Genomic DNA, 24,537 nt, shown 5'->3' with positions numbered 1-24,537 from the left:
ACGTTTGTCAATACCATCTTAAATACACAAACAGTTCAGACCAGAAACAATACAATATGGGTTCAATATTTGTATTTCTTATACAAATAATTTGACCTACTTTTACACAATTAGGTATACTTACATTTTCAACAATTGATGGGCGAAATCCTTTTTTAATATGAAAAACTTTAGAGGCTTCTCCAAATGGATTTCGAGCTATACATATATGTTTTCCAAAAGGTGCAAAAAGACGTGAAAAGGGGAACGAATGTTCTAGAGCAGTTTCGTAATCTAGAACTATGTTATCGTGTTCTTGTTTCTCTATAGTTGAGAAGTTGCCTGTTATGTAGCTGAAAGGAGAAATTGTTTTGTACAGAATTAAGACGGAGTTGCAGTCTTAAATAAATTAGGCTATATTTTCAAGAGTTTTAAAATATAATGAGCTATCTGGGGCAAGAAAAATATAGTTTTCTTCGCTGTCTGTTTAATCAGTAGTTTCAATGAACATTTTATCATATACATTATATCATAGTAAGTAAATTATTAAAATATTTGCTTCTTTCTTTGACATCTTTTTTGGAATTGTCTAATCTAAATATAATTACTAACTTACCTCCACGTAAAATTCGCAGGTGGATTACTTTCATGAGCACAGCTAACGTTGACAGTTTCTCCATTCCAAGCCCAAAGAATTTTCTCCTTCTGGTCAAAATATGGCTGATGCAACACTGATAGGTGCATCATTTCACTTACTGAGTCCACTGGTGTTTATGAAAAAGTAATAATTTTTATAATTAGGCACTGATTTAAGATAACCATGAGTTTTAATGCGTTCTGCAAGTATTAAATAAACATTGCAATTTTTGGAATAACTCCTAAATAAAAATAAATGGCATGTGACTGGTTCGTTATGCAGCTAAGGACATTAAATTAGTTATTCATACAAGAATAAATATTATATACTTAGTTGTTTTACGACATGTATTAACTTAAAAGCTTTGGAAACTTACTAAGAAGGCAAATGACGAGAATTGACGAGATGTTACTTACCGTCATTGGTGGCGTTGCAAATATAAATTCCATCATGAGATCTGTTTACTTTGAGTACTGAGAAGTTCTCTATAAAAGTTTCATATTCTGTTTTCCTAAAATTACAAGAGAAACTTATTTGATATAGGTATTAAGCTAGGAGACCAACAAGGTGGACAGACGACTTTATAAAGGTCGACGGAAGACGCTGCATGCAGGTCGCCTCCAACAGGTATCTGTGGAGATCAAAGGGGGAGGCCTATGTTCAGCAGTGGACGTCCTATGGCTGAGATGATGATGATTAAGCTAGGAGAGATTTTTTATGACTTACAATTTCGATTTAGTCTATTTCTAAAACAAGTGAGTGTGTGCCCAAAAATATTGTATGTATGACTTAAACTTACCTTTCATCAAAACTTTTTCCTTCATAAGTGATGGTAACGTTCGGAAGAGGTAAGCCGGTAACGTTACAAATTATTGGCACCATGTCGCCTTCCAGCACCGCCTTATCGTTAAATGCAATGATTGTTGGAGGTATTAATACCTAGAAATTAAATAATTCACTTGTAAAAGATTATGCAGTTTTGTATGTACTATTTCTAAAAAATACAAGCATCCGATATAACTCCGACCCCTTTTTGGGAAGTCGGTTAATAAATCTACATTGTAAATAAGAGGAATAAACTAATAGCATCCTTCTAGAATGAACAGACACAAATACGAAGGAATAATACAAAATAATAAAAGAAGAAAGCCTGTACTTAAAAAAAAAATCACAAGTTTGGTTTTAGTGAAAATATACGTAACCAGTTTTTATTAATTTATTTTACGTTATTAAAAAAAAAAACTTACCGTAATATTGATTTGTTTCTCAGCAACGCCAACAAAATTCCTCGCATGACACTCATAAGTCCCTGCGTCCTCTGGAGTTATGTTTTTAAATCGAATCGTGTCTTTCGACTCTACAGTCCAACTGACATTCTTTGCTTGACCAGGTATCTAAAAAAAGACAGAACTTGATTAATTGACAAACGTTATGCAGAGATAACTTTGAGTGTAGTGTAAATAAGGGGAGTAAATAAGGAAATTGATAGATTAAAGAAGATAAAGGATGACATTATGGGAGTACATAAGGGATGTACATAATGGGAGTAGGTACATAATGGTAGTATATAAAGAGAGTATATAAGGCGAGTATATAATGAAGTACCTGAAGGAAGTACATAAGGGGTGTACATAATACAGTATATAAGGAAATACATAAGGTAAGTAGATAAGGGGAGTACATAATAAAGTATATAAGGAATTAAATATAACTGATTACTAGAGAAGGGATTCACTAACTTAAAAACTATTGATAGTTTAATTTTAAATAAGCTTAATGGAGGGAAAGTAGACCAACATCCAAACATTTCAGCCATCCTCCTCTCAAGACTGTGAAGTGCTCAATTACCATTGAACTTTTGCTAGCTTTTAACCTTGTGCGTAAGTTAAGTACTTTACCATAAAGTTACCAAGTACTAAACAAACCTGGTCTTAAGTTAGTTTTATGGTCCGTTTAAGTTGTTGCCGAGTGCACTGGCACAATGAGTCCTTCTTGACTTTAGGTGCTTTAAGGTTTTACAGCCGTCGGTTTTAATCAACTTTTAGTGCTGTCTTGTTTTTGAGGTATCTTTAAAATGCTCGAAGAAGATTTTATTGAAACAACATAGCATCTTAATCTTCATCATCATCATCATCATCATCTCAGCCATAGGAGGTCCACTGCTGAACATAGGCCTCCCCCTTTGATCTCCACAGATATCTTAATCTTATCTATGTTATTTTTGGTCGTACATGTAGTTGCATAGTATATTATGATTTTAGACATTTTTAATCAACCAGGCCCTGTGCCTTATTCTAAGTCTGCGTTCGAATAAACACTACGCTCTAATGCCCATTACATGCCAAATTCTGTAATAGGCTAAGTACCTATTTCACGAAAATCAATCTATATACTAATATTATAAAGAGGAAAACTTTGTTTGTTTGTTTGGTTGTAATGAATAGGCTCAAAAACTACTGGACAGTTTTTAAAAATTCTTTCACCATTCGATAGCTACATTATCCACGAGTAACATAGGCTATATTTTATCCCGGTACGGGCAGTAGTTACCATGGGACGCGGGTGAAACCGCGGGAAAACGGCTAGTACATAATATACGAATAAGATATTCTTTATTCTCACCGGTTCAGCTATTTTCTTCCACAGTATGACGGGGTCGGGCAAGCCTTCGGAAACGCACTGCAACATCAAACTCTCTCCTGAAGCTACCACGGTTTCTGGGCTGGCTGATAGCTGAGTTATTATTGGTATTGTCATCACCTGCAGGATAAAAGTAGGGTTATAATATTTATACTGTATATGTTCTGATATTAATCTAAAAGTTAAGGAAACCTGTTAAGTTTTAAAGATTTTCAGTAAACAAACTAATTTCGTGACGAAATAAACTTTTGTTGACCTTTTTCGACTTTCATTACATCGGTTTAAAAATAGCCTCTGACTATTAAATATTTTAGTAACTTTCGCTTCGCTTACCGAAAGGAGTCAAAACTTAATAACTTCAAAATCAATTGAATTCCGAGAAACATATTCAGCAATTCGCAAGCTAATCTTATTTTCCTTTGGAAAGGCAAAGCAGAATAAGAACACGAAGTATTAAGTTAGTTGTTCATACCTTGGCAACTATATCCGTCTCAATTTCTTCACCAGTCGAGAGCACTGATGCCGAACACTTGTAGACTCCTTCATCATCGTTAGTCACATACTTCACAATAAGTCCGTCAGGCATAAACTGATATTTTACTGTATCGTTGGATATCTGAAAAAAAACTTTCTTTTAAACCAGCTTTGAACTACACATTTCTGGATTAGATATAAAAAGTTTTACAAATACAAACATAAAACCGCATACTTGAAAAGTTCGTTACCAAAATAGGATTCGGAAAACTTTTTTTATGCACTGGTACTCAGCTACATTCGGTTAGACTGGAAGTTGACCCCAACATACTTAGTTGGGAAAAAGGCTCGGAGGATGATGAAATCTTTTTTTTATGCATACATACATATAATATCGTTACATAAATTATTTCTAGCATCCCCAATAACTATTGTAATGAATAACATCAGTCGCTCTTTTAGAGGTGGGAAAATAACGAAAAATGTGTTAAACTATTGTAATGAATAACATCAGTCGCTCTTTTAGAGGTGGGAAAATAACGAAAAATGTGTTAAACTATTGTAATGAATAACATCAGTCGCTCTTTTAGAGGTGGGAAAATAACGAAAAATGTGTTAAACTATTGTAATGAATAACATCAGTCGCTCTTTTAGAGGTGGGAAAATAACGAAAAATGTGTTAAACTATTGTAATGAATAACATCAGTCGCTCTTTTAGAGGTGGGAAAATAACGAAAAATGTGTTAAACTATTGTAATGAATAACATTAGTCGCTCTTTTAGAGGTGGGAAAATAACGAAAAATGTGTTAAACTATTGTAATGAATAACATTAGTCGCTCTTTTAGAGGTGGGATAATAACGAAAAATGTGTTAAACTATTGTAATGAATAACATTAGTCGCTCTTTTAGAGGTGGGAAAATAACGAAAAATGTGTTAAACTATTGTAATGAATAACATTAGTCGCTCTTTTAGAGGTGGGAAAATAACGAAAAATGTATTAAACTATTGTAATGAATAACATCAGTCGCTCTTTTAGGAGGGAAAATAACGAAAAATGTGTTATTTAAAATAGAATAGTGCAGAAAAAATGTTTCGAAAGCTTTAAACCATTCTGGCAAATAGTATCAAAATCACAATCTCTCGGTAGATTCACGTATCAAATGACCAGGAGATGTAACGCCTACAAACGGTTTTGCAGCTATGACTACAGGAAATTATGCGCCCGAAGCACCGTCAACTAGCCAACAACACCGGATTTTTGTGCACGGACCTACATTCGGCTTAATTGATGCCAAGCTCCACTTTAAACCTGGTTTTAAAATTTAGTGCTTTCACTTCACGGCGTTTAGGAAGGTATTATGTGAGCTAGAATTAATTTGGCTTTAGTACTTTTTTGTGAACTTTTATCTGTATAAGGCATCGCTAGGATAAAATGAACACAAGAATATGGACTTGTTTTAATTCGAATACATGCCATGTGCCATTGTTTTTAATCATAATCCATGCCATAGTCTTCAGAGTCTACAGTTTGGCAGTTTATGAAACATTTATGTAATCAATATTTTCTCTCATGATGGAATTAAGTATACATTATTTATTTAAAAAAAACTATTTGTGGTTGTAAGACTACTTATAAAAAGCCATTATAAATGGGCTTACCTCGTTCTGTCCATCTTTTCCTCTGTACCATCTGATGAGAGGCTCCGTAGCGCCTTTAGCCTGGCATTTAATCAAGGAATTGTTGCCATACACTAAGTATTGATCAGTAGCAGTTCCGTAGAAGTATAGTGGATCTGTGTAAAAATTTAATACATAAAATATTCCATAAATAGAATCTTATACTAAAAACCGAAAAAAAATTGGGCGAAACCTGCCGGTACAGTAGATTTTGTCGAAAGAGTTGTTGCTGCCCTAGCATACGAAGGGCTTCAGAAGGAACAAAGGTGGGTTTTAGACGATCCCCGAAATAAATAAATAGAAAGGTAATCTAACATTTCCAGTAAAAATGTTTATTATATCCTTACCAAACACGTCTAAATTATGAGTCTGAGTATATTGTACTCCTTTAAATGTGGTGACGCATCTGTATGGTCCTGATAGCGTCTTGCTTGTAGAAGGGATGTGGAGAGCCAAGCACTGGTCTTGTTCTTCGATGTACACATTTGAATCTGTACCTGGTCTTGTGGAAACAATTTTCTTATTTAGGACTTGACAGCGAAAAGTAACAGTACTTAAATCATCATCAATATTTTATTTTATCTATATATATAAAAATGAAACCCGCTTTCCGTTGTCACGCCATAACATGAAAACGGCTTGACTGATTTGGCTGAAAATTAGAGGGGAGGTAACGTAGACCCGGGAAAGTTTTTGTTACCATCCGGCTACGGGACCCGGGTGAAACTGCGGGCGAAAGCTAGTATTTTATAAGACTTAAGTTTGGACTGACTATTGAAATCTGGTCTATAGTTTCAGTGTCGAAGCTGACGTCAGATGTGTTTAAATACTAGATGTGTCCCTTGGTAACCCCAAGTGACCTTAGTTGAATAATAGCCTGTCCCTCTCTCCGTTACCCAACCCTCTATACAAAATGTTTTACCGTGTAAGTGTAACAGATATATTCAATCAGACATTGGTATACTGATGAAATATTTTGAAAGTATAATTTGAGTACCAAATTATCACATACCCCGAAATGACGTTGTTGAAGGGATCTAGCCACCATAGCGACATTGGTTTATACTCGGAATCTGTACAGCAACATTCTTCATAGAACGAGCTGCCCGTAGTTACACTTCTATTGGCTTCGGAGTTCGCTTGGAAACAGGCTGAACTATCTGCAACAAAAAACCAAATCAAAATTATAAAATTATAGAGTGGGCGCATAAGGTTTCGATATGATGTCACTTTAAAGTCATTTGTCTGTGCTGATGTAATCGATCATCGCTTGAAAAAGCTCAAGGTTCCTTGCTAAGCAATTTCCCAAAAATTAAACGAGTACGAATCAAAATAGTGACCTACAAGTTGTATAAACATTTTTAAGGAAGTGTTTCTTCCTTTAAATTATAATTCTCTTTCATTCAAAAGCGGATTAACTGTTACTCATCCAGCTAATATTATGAGACATCAAATCAAGGAAGATTACCCTCCGAATTATAGCCACACAATAAACCTCTGTATTAAAGAGAACCGTACTTATACTTGACGAGGTAGATCGGCTGAGTTTTCTCATGCCGTAGCTTATTTAACTTCACCAAAACTCAGTCGTCAGGAAAGATCGCAATCCCGCGCTTTCGACGCGTAACGTAATATTAAACTTTTATATAAGTTAATTTATCGGATCAGTCGAGTTTGTCGTAAGACGGAATTAGATCGCAGTTAAATATTATCCACAAAAATCATATAAGTTCTGCTCGACTTTTGTAATGTGAAAAGTTCCACAGAACTCCTGGTGTAATGAGCCGATTCGTAGAAATGGTGACTAATTTTGTCTCAAACTTATATTTGATACCTTTATCATTTTTTTTTGTCACAATCGAATTTAGGAATATGTAGGATAAGAAAATAATAAATTTGCGATAATACTATGATATTCGTGGACTGTGTTCACATACTTTCTAACAATGAAAAAGACTCACGTATTAAAACTGTCACCAACAATCCCGTAAAAACTGAACATGACAACAAAGGTACCCAAAATCAATGAGAACCGACCAAAATATATTTTCCCCCAAGATTTCGTCCACATCAAAGACACCTTAAGCTTCCCACAAGTCATTATTTTCGTTGTACGACATTATTAGGTTGAATCCCTACAGACAACTAATCAGATGACGTAGTGGCCGAAAATTGTATCCAACCGTCCAACCTGTGTCTCCGCGTAATCAATAGCGAAGGCTTATAGGGGAGACAGTGAAAGAGCCTATTCAATGCTTCTAACGATGTTATTGGTTGTGTCATTACGTACCTATATCCATTCAATTGATCTACGATAATGTACACGGCATCTTCGAATAAACAAAACAAAAAATGGAGTCTTTGAAAATAGGTGAAGAAATATGGACTCTAATGAACGAATAAGTCAAAAATAATAATTTTATATAAACTAGTTGAAAGTTGGCTTGATTCGGTTTTAAACTCCACAATCTCAGTGTAATCTATTCTATCTAAATGACGAATGTAGACCAGCCAAGGCAAGATGGTGCAAGCGTAAATCTATGCTGTGATTAATTGATATCGCCTGTCTATAGCACATTGCTCTGCGTTTTCTTAGACTGCTGGTATTTATAAAATGTATTTAAAGCTTTCGTAAGATTCTTCAACGTAAATAAATTATTTCTTCAGAACAACACGTGTATCTTGAACACAAAATATGCTTAATCAATGGTTATATTTATTTTGTTTTAAGTATCCCATATTTTCAGCAATAAAATGACCAACTACTATACGGGAACACATGGGATTTCAGACAATTTATATCTCGTTAAAAACAATAAAAGTTAATTGCTTTCAACATTAATGACCTACAAACTATGTAAACAACAAAAAACTATTTGATGATCCGATGCTTGGCAACGTGTCTGTAATCGAAACATAAAATTTAATTATCCCGTAGTAAATTGTAGCTTTACAGAAGAACACTTCAATTTACAGTGTAAACAAGTTCACTTGTACTCTAATTTACTTCAATTATTTTGACTTTAGAATGGTACTTATCCACGTAATTGGGTTTTTGTGACCACCAATGAGCAGAGAATTTGTACGAAATTCAATGTAATCAATTGTTAATATACCATTTTATTTCAATAGGTATGTTGAAAAAACACTTAAAAATCAGCCAATTTTTGAATAACTGCGTAATTATGCCTATGTGACACAGGATCTAAAGAATGTTTAGATGACATAATGCAACCGTGATATAAGAAGTACAGTCATACAATTGCATTTACAGTCAATTATGCAGTTAAACAGATTACACTGAATCCTGAAACCTGATACAGATACAAATACTTGCAAAAAACAGACCATAAGGTCAAAGATGACGGTTTTTATGTCGTTTTAACTAATAATGTCGGATGAATTATATAATTTATGTCGGGAATTAAATGTGTCACGTCTTGGTAGGAATGCAAGGTCGAAACCATTGAGGGCGTTAAAACGTCTTCAAATAAAAAACAAAAGTTGTGCCTTTTTTATTTAAAGTTTCCTGCTTTTCTGTTGTGACGTCATAATTTTCTATTTTTATCGTAAAAATGTCGGTTAATGAACCAATTAGGCAATTACGCTAGGTGGTAAAAATGAAATTGGGACACTGTTCAAGGTGATCCCTGGGTAATAGCTGATGGAGAATTGCTAATTACTGAATTATATTTTGTTTACCTGCCGTAGGTTAGGTACTGAGTATTTGAGATAGTGATAAATAGTAAAGTTGTGAGAATTCAAACAAAATATTGAGTAAGAGCAGTGGATTACTTTAGAAAAAATTAAATAAAAACGGAGAAACGTAGATAACATTTGCTTTTTGTACACATCAGACAAATAGCAATTATCCGCGCAGCGTTTTTCCAAGGAACTTAGTAAACATGCACATAAGCAACATAAGGAAGAACGGTACAGGCAGAAATAATGTAAATCCGAAGAAAACTACCCTCCCCCTAAATTATCGGTTCGTTAGTGGAAAAGCATTGGAAACGGGGCCAGCCACTACGATTTAATGTTATTTCTCCCAAGTGGAGGAATTAGCACATGGAAAACATCGGGGGGTGAAGCCCTATCGTTATTTTTATGGGTAAAATAGAAAAAAAAAACACATAAAATGAGTGTGGATTTAAATGTGAGGCTCATGTAAGAACCCTATACGTTTCATTTTATTACGCTTGCTTGGTTGGTTGATGTCAATATCGCTTTTAAGGATAGTAAGTTTTTCGATCACTTAAAGTATTGGATTTTTTGTTGAAGGATAATGATTGCGGGTAGTTTCAATTGCTGTAAAATATTTCTATAAATTTATATCGAGCATATGTCAAAATTCATTCTGTAATCGGAAATAAACGGATTCAAATCCATTGTGAATCGTCATTCAACTTACATTATGTCACGCTAACGCTTACTCCGTCACTTACATGTAATCCGATATCCTGGGTACTCAATTCAAATAGCTCTTAATTATTTACCACCAATTTAATTGCTAGACTATTTTAAGTACCATATCAATTTCAATACCCAACACACATAATCGCCCAACACTACTGTAGTACTCAATAAAATATGCTATTCAAATAGTACACAACATCAAACTAATCGTTTCATAATTTAGACGCATCGGTATCGGCACTTGCCACAAGTATACCGAGTATTATTAAAGTGACATAAACTATCGTCGCGCCCCGGCATCGTTCAATTAAGGCCCATTATATCGCCGTTGTATGACAGTGTTGTTATAAAACATGTATTGTTGTTTGAGCATCGTTTACTGAAATGTTTCTGCGTTGTTTTCCTGATATGTTGTGAAGAGGTAATGGTAGAGTGAAATTGTTATTGTGTACCTATTAAAATTTCTTAATTTGATTGTGATTAGGTAAAACCCAGAAAAGTATGAAAACTAAGCGTAATATCACGTAACGTGAACTTGCAGAAAATAGCTCAATTTCATATAAAACACCCAATATTTATTCAATACTGCATAACATTTTTGTCTTCCAAAAAATATATTTTATATATTTCACTTTCGACATACGTTACCTACAATTTCCAAGCTAATTCAGTACAGCCGGAAGGGAATACAGCATGACGATACATGATACAATAAATGAAAACGGACATCTGGCGCATACCATATTCACCCACAGCTGTATGAAAATAATCCGAATAAAATACACTAAATATTATGTGACCATTTGACATTGAGTACAGATGCGAGTTAATCAGTGTCCATCTAAATAAAACTAGAATAGACTACACGTCACGGTTTAGCTCACAGAACGATGTTGGTGTTCCTAAAGGCTAGACCACACAAGCATTAATAGGCGTTTTAGTTGCGTAAGTCTATTGAGTCCTGGCGCATCGGCATTTCAAAGCCAATTGGCGCTACAATCCAACAATGCCTCGTCAAGTGTACCAACACACTTGTACAAAAGACACGCGCGTCCTGAAAATGACAGTGTGACAGCGGTCTTAATAGAGAGATGAAACAACTAATAATTGGTTAAGCCGAACTCGCTCTAGTTTGGAGCTAGCAGTGATGTTTGAGTAGTTATACAGGCAGATTAGGACAATACTCTGTTGCTGTGGGATAAGTAATTGCTTGCGCGATGATATTCTGCGGAAATATTCCACGGGGTGTTCTGATGCGGCGTATTAGATATGATTTATGACTCTAGAATCGATACCTGGTATGGTGTGACATTCGACTATGTACCTAGGTATTTCTTACAAAGTTGATTTCCCAATAATATTAAATGTAACATTCAAATAAAATAACAAATGCATACATGATTAGTTCCACTTGTACGCATGTCGGCCATAGTAATGCTAGTCATCAATCTAAGTAGAGAACAAGGAACAATTTAATTTGTGCGGGGTACACGGGTAGCTAGGAAATGATGAATAACAAATCGGAGAGAGTACCACTGATACCAATCAACTCTAACCATGTCGAACATTATAGTAACTAGTAAAGGTACAGTCGAAGAGTACATAATATATGTAATGTACCTCTTGTGAAATAGTCCTCAAACCAGATAAGTCAGGTTTGCCTTCGATTATAATATTCATTATGTAGGTACCGAAGAATCATCGAACGACACTAATTTAAACTATCTAGGTTGGCATTTTAAACTCATCGATTTATTAATTCGTGAACGAGCGTTTGATTAAACATCTAGTTCAATGGCTAAATTCCTAGTAATTAGGTATAATTGTTTAGGCATCTAATGATCTGAGAAGGAGACGGCTGTTATAGTAATTATACTCGTTTGACCTTTAAGTCTAAAGTCTGAGCTAAATCGCGAGTTCACCTGTCAAATGTTTTGTAAAATGATTCACAAAAACCGCTAGTCAGCAAAGGATTAAGGATTTTCACTGAGTAGGCTCATATGAATATTATTTCTCAAAATATCATTTCCTTGTACCTTTGTCAAAAACTTGACATGGGATAGAAACACGGACACCTTGCAGGAATATGATTATATCCTGTTTCATCTGAAAGTGTTATGAATATATGAAAGAAACAGTAATGCTTTTACGGGAGATATAGAGAATTTAGGTACTTACATATATGTAATTTTATTTATAGTATGTTCAGGTCACTTGATCAGTTTTGTTTTATATTTGAACTATCAAGTATCACTGCGAAAAATAAAAAAATAGATATGTACCCATGTGTGTATTACAACTTCTTCTAAACTTTGATTTAATTTTAACAACACCAGTCTATCTTTTCAACGGTTATCTCACCGCCCTCTTCAAATCCAAACACGCTTATTTCATGAAAAACATACTAAAATAGGAATGACCGTTAAAACTATAATAGGTCACGGACCATAAGTTTCCTATAAATAGTTGTTCGTCATCTGGTATTAATTAGGGCGTCTATTGTATCGTACGTAATAGGCGTTTGACGTAATTAAATGATACTAGCTGTTGCCCGCAACTTCGTCTGCGTAGGCAATATAGAATAGTCAAAATACTACTTATCCCGTAGGTGCATTCTTTCACGTGACAGTATAATTAGGATTAGCACTTAGCAGTCGCATAGATTCATTGATCAAGGTTGTGTTGTGGATGTGACCATTTATCTAAACAAAAGAAGTAAAGTTTGTGACGTTGTGAATATCTCTGGATCTAGTCAGCCAATTTGGAAAATTATTACGTATGGTGCGTAAGTAATTTTCACAGGAAACAGTTATAATCTATGTCTATATGCTTTGAGTCTGACAAAGCTGTCATTTGTACATTTTCTGCAGCTTCTGCGACTAATCAGAAGCCAGAAAGTCTGTCAGTTTCACCATGGATATCGTCTTGTGTAGTGAGACTGGATTGAAGATAGGTAGATAGGTAGTCGCTCCAAGCAAAATATTGGTACTCAAACAGATTCGGTGACTGGAAGGCAACACCAACATAGTTGGGGAATAGCTGGATGGATGATAAAATGAGTCATCATCATCAGCAGGCGCATAGGGTAGGATAGTTTCACTACTGGGGAGAAACACTTGTATGACGGGGATTTTCTGTGCACTTACTCACTATGGTAAGGCTGACCCCACATTAGGCGTGCGCGATCCTCGGGCGTGTGAGTAGCGCGGGCATCGCGAGCGTGCTGCGTAAACGTCGCGTTTTGCTGCCCTGCGGCATGTGTGAAGAATGCAAGCGACGCGCTCGCGGCGAGCATGCGGCGCTCGAGTTGCGTTCTTACCCCTTCGCCCGCTATCCCCGCCGCCCGCTAAACGCCTTAGCAGTTAAACGTCAAGGAGAGCAGCGCGTGCGCGACGCGAGCGCGCTGCAAATGCCGCAGGGCAGCAAAACGCGACGCTCACACAACGCGCTCGCGACGCACGCGCGGCGCCCGCGCTACTCACACGCCCGAGGATCGCGCACGCCTAATGTGGTGGCCTAAGCCGGGACTCCACCGAAATGTTTGCATTAGTTCACGAATAGGCAAAATGTACGTATCTGTGTGAGTCCACTTCATGTGTTCGTACTGGAAACCTGCAGTTTTGCCAAGATTTTCAAAATGTACGCTCGCAATTTGTCATTTCTTGGTGGAGCCAGCAAATCAAAAGAAACAGAAGTGTTGTATACTGTGCGTCACTACCGCACACCGGGAAAATTTCGCTCTTGCGGAGGACGTTTATATACCATATTTTGTGTCACACAGGACGACAGTAAGTATCCACCGAAACACTTTTAAAGATCTGATGAACGAACAAATCAGACCTGACTTGGTCACCTGGGGCCAATCAGAGCTCTATGAAGCGATCATATGCTTTGGCTCCTACTGTTATTGTGGTTTCTGAAAATTTATTCACCTCATTCAACGATGAATGTAATTCTGATGGTACTATTAAGAACACTTACTTAGCGCAGAAGCTGACGTTGGCAGGTCGACTCTTTTGACTTCTCGAATAGGATACCATTGGTTTTTGTGCAATGCACACCTGCTGGATAGGATTTGTAACAGAAAACAATTCTGTCTTTGTGATTGAATGACATCAAACGTAGTTTTATATAAAAGGTGTTTTTTTAGACTTGGCTCGGGTCTTACTGAGACTGTTCGTAATCGTGACCAGTGTATTTGCGATCAGAAGTTGAAAGTAAGCATGTCTCTGGTATGCGACGCGCAATTTGTGCGTTTTCAGACGCATAAAGCATTTTATGCGTCTCACTTTGTATCTGGGCTTGTTCTTAAAGCTACAGAATCCTACATTACCTACCTACCTCACGCTTAGCACACGCTCACGCAGATCCTCCTTTCTTCTATGATTAAGTTTACATATTTTGCATCAGAAAAAATAATTAAGGTCTACTTAATACTACTCACTCAAAGTAATTTGTTTTAAGGCCACCACATTAGTGGAAGATAAGCTAAACTATGTTTATGATTAGGTGATCTTCACACTGCCCCGCACCGCCGCGCGGGGGTGCGTGTTTCTCCGCATGTATGTGCGTGATCCGCATGAACGCGCGTGGATGCATTTTCAGTGTGTTGGACTATGCGTGTTTTCCATACAAACGGAGATATTTCCATACAACGGAAAAAAACGCATCCACGCACTACGCTGCATCATGCGGGGCAGTGTGATAATCGCCTTAGTGGAAGATAAGCTAAACTATGTTTATGAAAAAATCCTGATATGAACTCCATCTGTAACTTTAAATGATAATTAATTGTTCCACTAAAGTCATCATTTTTGACATAATGTTCAAAAAATAATTTAGATAGCACCGTTTTAAATTTGGCTGAGAACTATTAATTTTCTTTTCATCAAGGTAATAATTATAGTTGAATTTTGATGTGGCACGGCAAACTGACAAACACTATTGAAATGTCTATCGAAAAATTACACAAAAAATTGCGAATTACGGAAAATACACAACTCCATCTGTTGAAATAATAATCCTCTATAAAGAATGTATGGTAATTTATTGTCATTTACCACCTCGCTCCTTTGACAAATTTGATGTATTTTATTTAACACAGATTACCACAGATGGAGCTACTTTAACCTTGGCTAAACAAAATTTTCATATTTTTTTTTCTTCCGAAGTTACTTATGAAGGTGTGATTTTCTGTGTAAAGGTTAATAATAGGCCGATCAACTAATATAAGTACAACATTCAAATGTACAGTTTTGACAAACAGATTGCGTGTCGTAATATTTTACATCTTGAATTCACAAAATTAATCATATCTTTTGATAGAGTCAATCGATTTCGATGAAACAAAAACTAAGTAATACCCCAAGTTACGTAGAATTTTTGTATATAAGCATTGTCTGCATTGAATTCGTAGATTTTACGTGAATCCCGAACAAACAAACAGATAAACAGACAAACAGACAAACAGACAAACAGACAAAAATGACAAAAATGATGGAAATGGGTTCTGTTAGTTATCCTTTAACATGCTGGCTATTTTTTTTGTCAATTTCTTCAATGTACAAAAATTACTTTTCTACAGATTTATTATATGTATAGATTATCGGCGCTAGAGGATATGCAAGGTGATTTTAACGATTTAGTTAATTAATTTACTGGCACGGAGTCACAGAAGTTAATTTTGAAAATGTACTACCTACTATAGTTCGGCCATTCAGAGAATGCGTTCCTGACACGTCGCGATTGAACTGACGACGTAATAACATTCATTGATTATTGATATAATAATGTTGTTTTAATGCTCCTCAATTGTTAAAACGGTAAACAACCAGCAAAAATATTTTTATCGTAACTGCAACGCCATTGCAAAGTTACGTCGTCAGTTCAATCGCGACGTGTCAGGAACGCATTCTCTGAATGGCCGAACTATAAAGCTACTCCGTTCGCTTGAGTTCTCTTTTCGGTGGTATTCGTAACAAATAAAATTCATTCGGAGTTTAAGAACTTAACTTAGATACACGCCGTGTAGTCTCCAGGGCTTTTCCATATTTTAATCGGGAAAAAATATGTTCAGTTAATATGAATACGAGGTTGGATTACTTTGTGTTATCTTTGTGGATTACTTTATGCTACCTAAGAAATTCTTGTATTTTTAGAATTTATTGTTAGAATTATTTTGACTTACTTATAAATAATGTAAACAATCAGTTTTCCAACATGTCATTTAAACAAGTCATATTCGTAAGTATGGTCGTGTTGACTTAACCTTAATGGAGTCTGAGAATTAAAATATAAACCTAGACTACAGCGACGTAGAATTACTATTTTCGTTTTAAATAATAATATCTTAGACTCTGTTTGATGGCTCCGTAAATAGTAGGTAGTTATTATGAATGACAAATTACTTCGGAGTAAGTTAACCTTTTCAATATTTAGGTTAAATAAAATTAATAGCTATTTATAGGATCCATGTACGTTTAATGTTGACATTACCTAGTGGGTGACTTTAAATTCCGAAAATCATTAATCTATAAATGACTGAAGATTCCTTGCTAACATAGTTACAGATAAAGGAAAAATTGTAAAAAAAAAACATTGAACACATACCTACTGAAATAGGTATATGATATTTATTTAATGTTAAAAGGGTTATCAACAAAATCTTTACTGCACCAAACATTTGATAAAAAAATCCACGAACGAAATTTTAAAACAAACAAAATCTTAGTTGGGTTTACCCCGAGCTCAAATTCCAAAATATTCCTTATTTAATATAAACAAGGTCACAATTTCTGACTTGTCTCATATCAGTCAAGAGCAGACGTCGTTATTATCCAATTGAATACATTTAGTGAACAGTATTAGTCTTGCAGCTTAATAAGGCCAAATCAGGAGTAAGTGTTTGAGTTCCGACCTTTTACTTCCATCGTAAAAGTAAAACTCAAATAAAGCAAGATTTATCGACCAAATAACGAGGGCCTGCAACAAGTTGGCCTAAAATGGAACTTAAACAGAAAATATGTTTTGTTTGCTAGCAGTATTGACCAGTGCTCAATTTAATAGTTCCAAAAACACACAAAATATGTTTTAGTCGATGCAACCGTCAACAGTTAGCGACGGTTCCAAATAAAAGTATCGGACAATTTTATGAATCTTTTTGAATATTTTTTGCGGAATTGTAGTAGGTATTTGATAAATGGTTCACCTTAAATTTTATGAGTTCTGGATAGAATTCAGATGAGAATTTAATAGTTACTAAACATGTGCTCATTTTATAATATCTCTTGTAGGTACCTATTACCATGGATGCTAACATTTCGTTCCTAATTTATTCACCTTACTCGAGAGTTACTGCTGCTGACCAAATGGTTTTTTGTACTAGATGTTATAACAATCTTATCGACGGATCACCTTAGATCATCAGCATGGAATAATATTTACATATGTAGGTACATTCTTTGTCAGCAGCACTATTTTACTCCTATTGTATTTACATAGTTATAAAGAAAAGGACATTGTTCCGGCTCCATACATGTTCTGCCTAAGAACCGTTCGAATGGAAAGTGACTTCTATAAACTCTTAAAATTATATGGAATCCTATGAAATAAGTTTTCACGAACGGACACTTCAGGAAACTAAAATAATTACGAAAAATGTTAATATTTTGAGGTTATAAATAAAAAATAACCAAGCTTGCGTGAAATATCAGAGTAGTATTATCAAACTACACTATACAAAATATCAACAATACTATGTACAGCTCTATATGTTCTCTTCTAGATCCAGGAAAAGACTACTCTACTAGATACTAGGAAAAGAGATAGTAGGTACCTAGTCAAGTTTAAGATAATTCTTTGACAATGATCATTTTATAAAGTTGCATTTTCTGTCTGCCCCTATGAATGCTTTAGATCTTTAAAACTACGCAATGGATTTGGGTGCGATTTTTTTTTAATAGATAGAGTAGGTCAAGAGTAGGGCTGCCATCTCGAATTTCGCCAAACCCGGGCATAGATTAAAAAAACCCGGACATTTGGCGTAAATAGCATTTTTTCCCCGGACGAGACCGAAAATAATAAGTAAAAAAACAAGACCTCATTTTCATATTATTTTTTTAATTTCACACAATGGTCCGGGTTTTCCCCGGACACTTCTTCAAAATCCGCCCGGACGGCCCCCGGACGGGCTCCAAACGAGGACAAATCCGGGGAAACCCGGACGGATGGCAGCCCTAGTCAAGAGGAAGGTTTACACCAAGGTTTTACATTGCCACCGTGCGAAGACGGGGCATGTGACTAGTTTTCATAAATGCTTAGAATTTTTATGAAAAACAACTACCTAAACGCTTTTGCTTTCAACGTTACGTTTCTTAATATATAGTGAATCCACTTTGGATTTGTGATAAAACGCATAAGTATCCAAAATGGAAGAGTTCCATTCACCACAATTCATAAAATATCGATATTATTACGATGGAGAATTATTTATTTAAATGATTGTTACTACTTTTATATTAGACAGTTACCTAGCTATCTACATGCCATAAGGCGGGAATCGAACCCGCGGTCTATTACCAAGAAGGCACAGACCATACTAAAAATGTCATTACCACACAAAATAATTTAACAGGAGGTTTTCGAGGATGTGCAATAAAAACAATATTTATATTCAATTAAAGGTTTTTAATCATCAATATTTCTCAATAATATATTATCTAAGAACTGAGCCGGGGGTTCAATTGAATTTTGGTATCTCGCCCAGCTTAAGTACCAGATAATAGTCATTATGTGGGCACAACAGCCCACTGTTCTACGCCCAACGATACAATTGCAACAGAAATGCCTGATGGTAGGAGCTTCTTACAAAGTACACAATTGCGTCCAACAGTGCATTGCATCTTATTATGATCGACTGCTTCAGACCAACACGTCGTACATATAAGGTCATGAGCGTCAACCTGTAATAAATAAATACAATAAAACAAGTAAATGTCAAGTAACTTGCAATTGTGGCAATTGATTTGAAATCCGAGAAATTGTGTGCTTATGAAAACATAAGTAGGTAGTAACATTCTTATCAAAATTAGAAAAACACTTTCGTAGACCACTTACCATACGGGGAACAGTCCATTGTTGTATGCAACGAAGTATATCTTCGTTTTCTAATACCAAAGAACCTCCAGCAGATCCACAATTTATAGAATATACTATATTCTGCATCCATTGTTGTAATTATAATACAACTAAATTCGATCACAGACAGAGAAATATCTGAAAATGCCAGGAAAATCCAGTCCTTTACACACAGCCGAGTCTACCAAGTACGCAATCTAATCGGAGTCCGTAATCAAGCCAAAGTTGTTACAATAAAACCATGAAACGCATAGAAAATCACAAAAGAAACGATAGTCGCAAAGAAATCAAACCATTGACATATAGTCTAATCAAACTGACTACTAGCAAACTGACTGAAGTACACCAGTGCTGCCAATTACGAAAACTATAATCCTACTCGAATGCCAAGCTAGAAATTCGCGATTTCGCTTAAAACATATAGAATACTAGTTTTTTCTAGCTAGTCAGTTTAGGTATTTAAATAAATAAAGCGTTACCAACTAATTTTAATAACCGACTTCGGAAAGGAGGTTCTCAATTCGATCCGTATTTACCGAAATCGCGAAAACTTCCGAAACTGGCAGCACTGGCTGACGGAAACATTTTATAAGGCATCAATAATTGTGACCCAACTTTTTATTTGGAATTTATTTATTTGAAGTGTCCGTGGAATACTAAAATATGTTTCAAACAATATAAAAATAAATGAAAATTATAGTATAATTTATATTCACATCGGTTTTTAGGCCAAAATTGAACAATGTCCTTTGGCAATGCGTGAAAGGAAATGTCGGCGCTACTGATACAACTAATCGCAAATTGTATGTAGATACCGGTGGTATTTTTATAGAATTAGTCCAAAATATTTAATTCTCTAACAAGTCTAATTCAAAGCTGGATTTCACAAGAATTTCGATGTGTCTACGTCATACATTTTCTATAATCTAAAGCCAAGGCCGCTGAAATAACATAGCACAAAAAATTCTTCAATTCAAACACCGAACACGCGTTCCATTTAGCAGCACCATGACACAAATAATGGGGCTCATAATTTCAGGAATTGATAACGTCACGTTTGCTTAACGAGCTCAACTAGTCGGTGGCCGAACGCATCAAATTGTCGCTGATGCACACTACTAACGTTACGCTTTTAAATATTCTGTTACGGTAACTAACACTTGTGGAACTAGTTGAATCTAGGAATAATGTTATGTATTTTCTGGTTCCAAAAAAAGGCATGTTCTGTTATGGAAGGTTCTGGGCAGGCATGGTTATAAGAAATGTTTTCAATAGGTATCCATAAAACTTTTCCAGAAAGATTAGGCATATATTCGATGCAAGAATAATTTTCGATGGACGGTAGCAGATAGAGGTTGTATATCTTTAATGCTTCTGCATAAAAACCGTAAATATCACAGAATACTTAGACACACTACACTTTTATGCGTACAACTCTACTAATACATTAACACTATCACAGTACTTCAGGTGTAAGTGAAAAGCATAAAGTTTATTATCAACTTCTATGTAAAACGAACTTTCTCTCACTAAAGAATGGTTTACTCTAGTGCAGTTGCAAGTAGTGTTACTTTGTGTCACACCTAATGAAACTAGAAGCAATATAATGTTGAGTTCGTACCAAGTTCTGACCTAGATGGAACCGAGATAGACTGGAATGACAGTAGTAATGAACATCTTAATAATTGGTTACACCCTTTGCCAGTTTGTATGCGCAAGACGCTACAGAAATAAGGCCTACCAAATTGTTATTGAACTTTATTCATTTGTTTGTGTATGATACTGAATATTGAAAATGTAATTCTCATAATATATCCTGTAGTGGAAAAAAACTAATAATAGAGGAGATTTTTTGATAGCAAAACTTGTGCTTGATAACTCGTTCATTTTAAACAATAAAATGCATAACAAAATCCTATTTAATAATATCTAAAATCATTCAACATTTAGCTTGTACATTCTATTCCGATGCGGATTGAGTTTCATACAACCAAACGCTAGAGATTGACGGGAGATTTAGACTATCCAAATACATACGTAAACATCATCAGAATTTGTTTATAGATCAAAATAAATAGCTTTTGCTATGTTTAAAGATTAGGTCTTGTTAGCAGTGAAATGTAAGCTAAGAACATACGATTGTAATGATCAAAGGATAGGATAATCTATTTTTATTTCTACATCTGTGAACATAAATGAGTTCTTATAGTCAAAAAGAGTTAACGTTAACATCATTTAATATTCAATACCAATCACGTGACTGTTACGCAAAAAGCGAAGGTGCATTAGGTAACATTTGTTCTTGCATTTACATAGATTAATTGTATCCAAAATGAACTTTTAAATAGTTTTGTTTTTCTTATACGTATCAGCCAGTTACCTCCTCAGTCTACTGTCCAGTGTATGCCAGACATACAAAAATACAAAAGCAATTAAAGTATCCATGTGTAGAATACCAGTCGAACTCGTGAAGGTAATTTTAATGGCCAATAAAATAAAATTACAAATATTTGTAAACCATTGCCAAGTTCAATTAACGACTTATAGGAAACAGAAGTATTTCGGTTCAAATAGGTAAACCCATTTCAACCATTAAGCTTTCTGTTTTATTTACACATATCGAAAAACATTCAATTTCGTGACATCCCCCGAAGTATATTGGAAAAAAATATTTCAATTTCGCAGATTCAGGTTACTGGGTAATATCAAAAATATATTTTATTCGGAATTGACACTTAAAGTGCGGGAAAGTGTTCGAAACGGTTTCTAGTTTGATAGACAGTATGAAAATTGAGTTCCACAAACTTCATGGTACTGAACAGTGGCACATGCATACTTTGACAGCCCTATTTGCAGTTTGCCCTCGGCGCTATTATTAAATTTTCTGTTCAATATTGAATTTCTAACAAAAACGAGCAAAAAACATGAAAAAGTATGTTGTATCAAAAACACATTTGTTAATTAATATACATTTGAAGAAAAAAATTTTCATTTAATTAATTAAATAATATCGTTTTAACTATACAAATTGGAATAATTTATCATAGAGAAATCGTTGAAGGATTTGTTAATCAAACAATTCCCGGCGGGAGACTCTTGAGTTTTTCTCCAAAGCAAACCACTAGGTATGCGGATTTTTCCGATCGATGTCGAAGTCTATGGGGAACCACAACCTACATGTTTAGTTTTATAAATGCACATTTTACTGTTACACTGCTCTAAACCTCTGTCTATCAATGATCATCGTAACCTTTCACACCCAAAAATTGTGATGAATTAATTGTCCAGCAACACGGCTGTTGCCAATGGCAACGGACATAAAGTCAAGAAAAAAATACCAACATTAGGATATATAAGTAAACCGGTCTTCGTATGTATTTATGTAATCTTCCGCGAAAGTCCTTGCAATCAATCATTGCAAAGTTTCCCCACACTCAAAGTGTCAGCCAAGATCATTGTCTATTGATACAATAATTGACCTGCAACTCATGAATTGGGAAGTACTTGTGAGAAATTACTTCGACCTTGTAGTTATGTGCACGCAAACTTCGCAGCAGTCATTATTAGTTTGAATTATATACAATAAACACATACTTGTATTAACTATTGCATGGCGTATGAATGTTACATAAATAGGTATTCACGTTACCATCTTACTAATATCAGGCTAAAAAGTTTGTATGTTTGAATATGGCTATCTCAGAAACTGCCGGACTTATTAAAAAAAACTGTACATTACACACTATCTTGCGCAGAATCATTTTGAGAAATGAATCCTTCTTTTATGTATATTATGTAAAACTGAAAAAATAGTACTAGGTGATTTGACTGAGTAGGTACGCGATGTAAAGAGTTCAGAGTCCAGGGAAAACCATTCAAATAAAAAATAGCGTACCTACCAGCCGTCGCGTCGTCAATAAGTGTTCTGTCTAACTCTGAAAAAATCTTATGTATCAGTAGCTTATGAGGCAAGTTCTTGAGTTTACTATAAGTCCAACCAAGAAAACAATTGAGCTTTGTAATTATTGACATATCTGCCTAGATTCCTATAATATATCTTGTACTAAAAGATTAAAAGATTCCATGAAAAATTAGGTGCAAAATTATTATCTATTCTATACTTTATGAGAATCTTAAAACAAGTATGTAAGTAAGTAGGTACCACATAGGTACCTACTTAATGGTGTCGTGTCGTCTTCGAAAAGATTATGTATAATAATTAAGTATATGATGCATGATTATGATTGAAAACTAGTAGGACTTGTTTCTTTACATAAATGCATACTAGCGGCATAGGTCAACTGGATTGCGTGACCATTATTTGAAATTGTCGAAATGTCTTAAACAGACCGAAGTTATTGAGTTGTGAAAAAGTTTGTGAATATTTAGAAATGTTTTCCCACAAAACGAACAAAATAAATAAAATATAAACAAAATAAACTCACCTTTTGAAAATAAAATCACGAGAACAGCAAAATAAACAAAATACTCCTTCATTTTGTGTGATTTTCTTTAACAAAACACAAACAATACAGATAATAAAGTTCAAGGCTGACACATTCTATTTACGCGCCTTTTTTATTCAGATCCGTTCGAAATTGTAGTTGCGTTCCAAATCAAGTGATTGTTTATGGCTCGTGCAGTTGCGGGCAAGGCTTGACGCGACTGACGTTTGTGCCTCTTTTACTGACACTGTGAGCTCGGAAATGGGACGTAATATTGAAGTATAAACATCACGCTTATTTTTAGAGCATTTGAACTACTGGAATGTCATTTTGTATGGTGTACTACTACTCACCCGAAGATCTTTAAACGGTTAAATTAATATCTTACGTAACTTTTAAACAAGTGGGTTCCTACTTTATGTTCTTTTTTAATGACGTTATTTTTTGTTGTTTTCAGTTTAATCGTTTTTCTCCCTTAATGGGATGATATTTCACATTTTTATTCTTGTGGTACTTGTGGTACAATAGCCGTTTGGAGCGTCTAAGGGGTTCTTATTACGAACGAAAATGAACAAGCTGTGTGCTACCCCACTTATATAAATTGTTCCTTGTTACTGAAAAGAACAACATTAAGATGGCGTATAATGGTTTTTGGCAAAACTTAAAGGGTTGCAAGAAAGCAGCAACGTTGCTTAATCATGTTTGAAATGCGTTCTAATGGATTAATCGCGCTTTATAGCACCCGAATTGCTGACATGAAAAGCAATGCAAACAAAAGATAGAATGGAGGGAAAGTTGAAGGTATCTATGGCTTAAATACAAAATGACAAGTAATCAGTCGGCTTTTGTTTTTATTTCTAGTATTTTTCTTTATAATTGCATTACCGAATAATCAGATGCGATCTATTTAACCGTCTAAATAACAAGCCGGTAGTATTTTTTTTGCTTTTCTATGTTCTTTATTTGAAATCAGAATTATATTTAACTTGAAACTAAGTGTAAAAAAAGGAATTAAATATCAAAAAATAATTAAGTATTTTGAAAAGCACACGCAAATGCTCATTTCGGAACTTGGAGCCTTTTAACCCACTGCTAAATAAATGTTTATTACAACAATTTGCTTAATTGCCTT

General features: G+C 34.9%; 1 protein-coding gene across 2 annotated transcripts in view; it reads right to left on the bottom strand.

Moving 5' to 3' along the window:
• The window catches only part of LOC124636473 (fasciclin-2-like), a 30,457-nt gene extending 6,820 nt beyond the window's left edge, over positions 1 to 23,637 (bottom strand). For both annotated transcript variants that reach the window (XM_047172574.1, XM_047172575.1), the window contains exons 1-11: positions 23,406 to 23,637; positions 6,422 to 6,569; positions 5,757 to 5,911; positions 5,392 to 5,525; positions 3,729 to 3,872; positions 3,239 to 3,376; positions 1,864 to 2,010; positions 1,416 to 1,555; positions 1,033 to 1,127; positions 596 to 743; positions 125 to 332 (exon numbers count right to left, since the gene is read on the bottom strand). In XM_047172574.1, coding sequence (XP_047028530.1) covers positions 125 to 332; positions 596 to 743; positions 1,033 to 1,127; positions 1,416 to 1,555; positions 1,864 to 2,010; positions 3,239 to 3,376; positions 3,729 to 3,872; positions 5,392 to 5,525; positions 5,757 to 5,911; positions 6,422 to 6,569; positions 23,406 to 23,457 — 1,509 coding nt within the window. In that variant the 5' untranslated portion in view covers positions 23,458 to 23,637. The remainder of the gene's footprint in view (positions 1 to 124; positions 333 to 595; positions 744 to 1,032; positions 1,128 to 1,415; positions 1,556 to 1,863; positions 2,011 to 3,238; positions 3,377 to 3,728; positions 3,873 to 5,391; positions 5,526 to 5,756; positions 5,912 to 6,421; positions 6,570 to 23,405) is intronic.
• Between the last annotated feature and the right edge of the window lie 900 nt (positions 23,638 to 24,537).

Source organism: Helicoverpa zea, chromosome 14 (assembly GCF_022581195.2).
Source record: "Helicoverpa zea isolate HzStark_Cry1AcR chromosome 14, ilHelZeax1.1, whole genome shotgun sequence".
Classification (NCBI taxonomy): domain Eukaryota; kingdom Metazoa; phylum Arthropoda; class Insecta; order Lepidoptera; family Noctuidae; genus Helicoverpa; species Helicoverpa zea.
The sequence above is the reverse complement of the archived record's forward strand: the minus strand, read 5'-3'. Positions and strand labels throughout refer to the sequence as shown.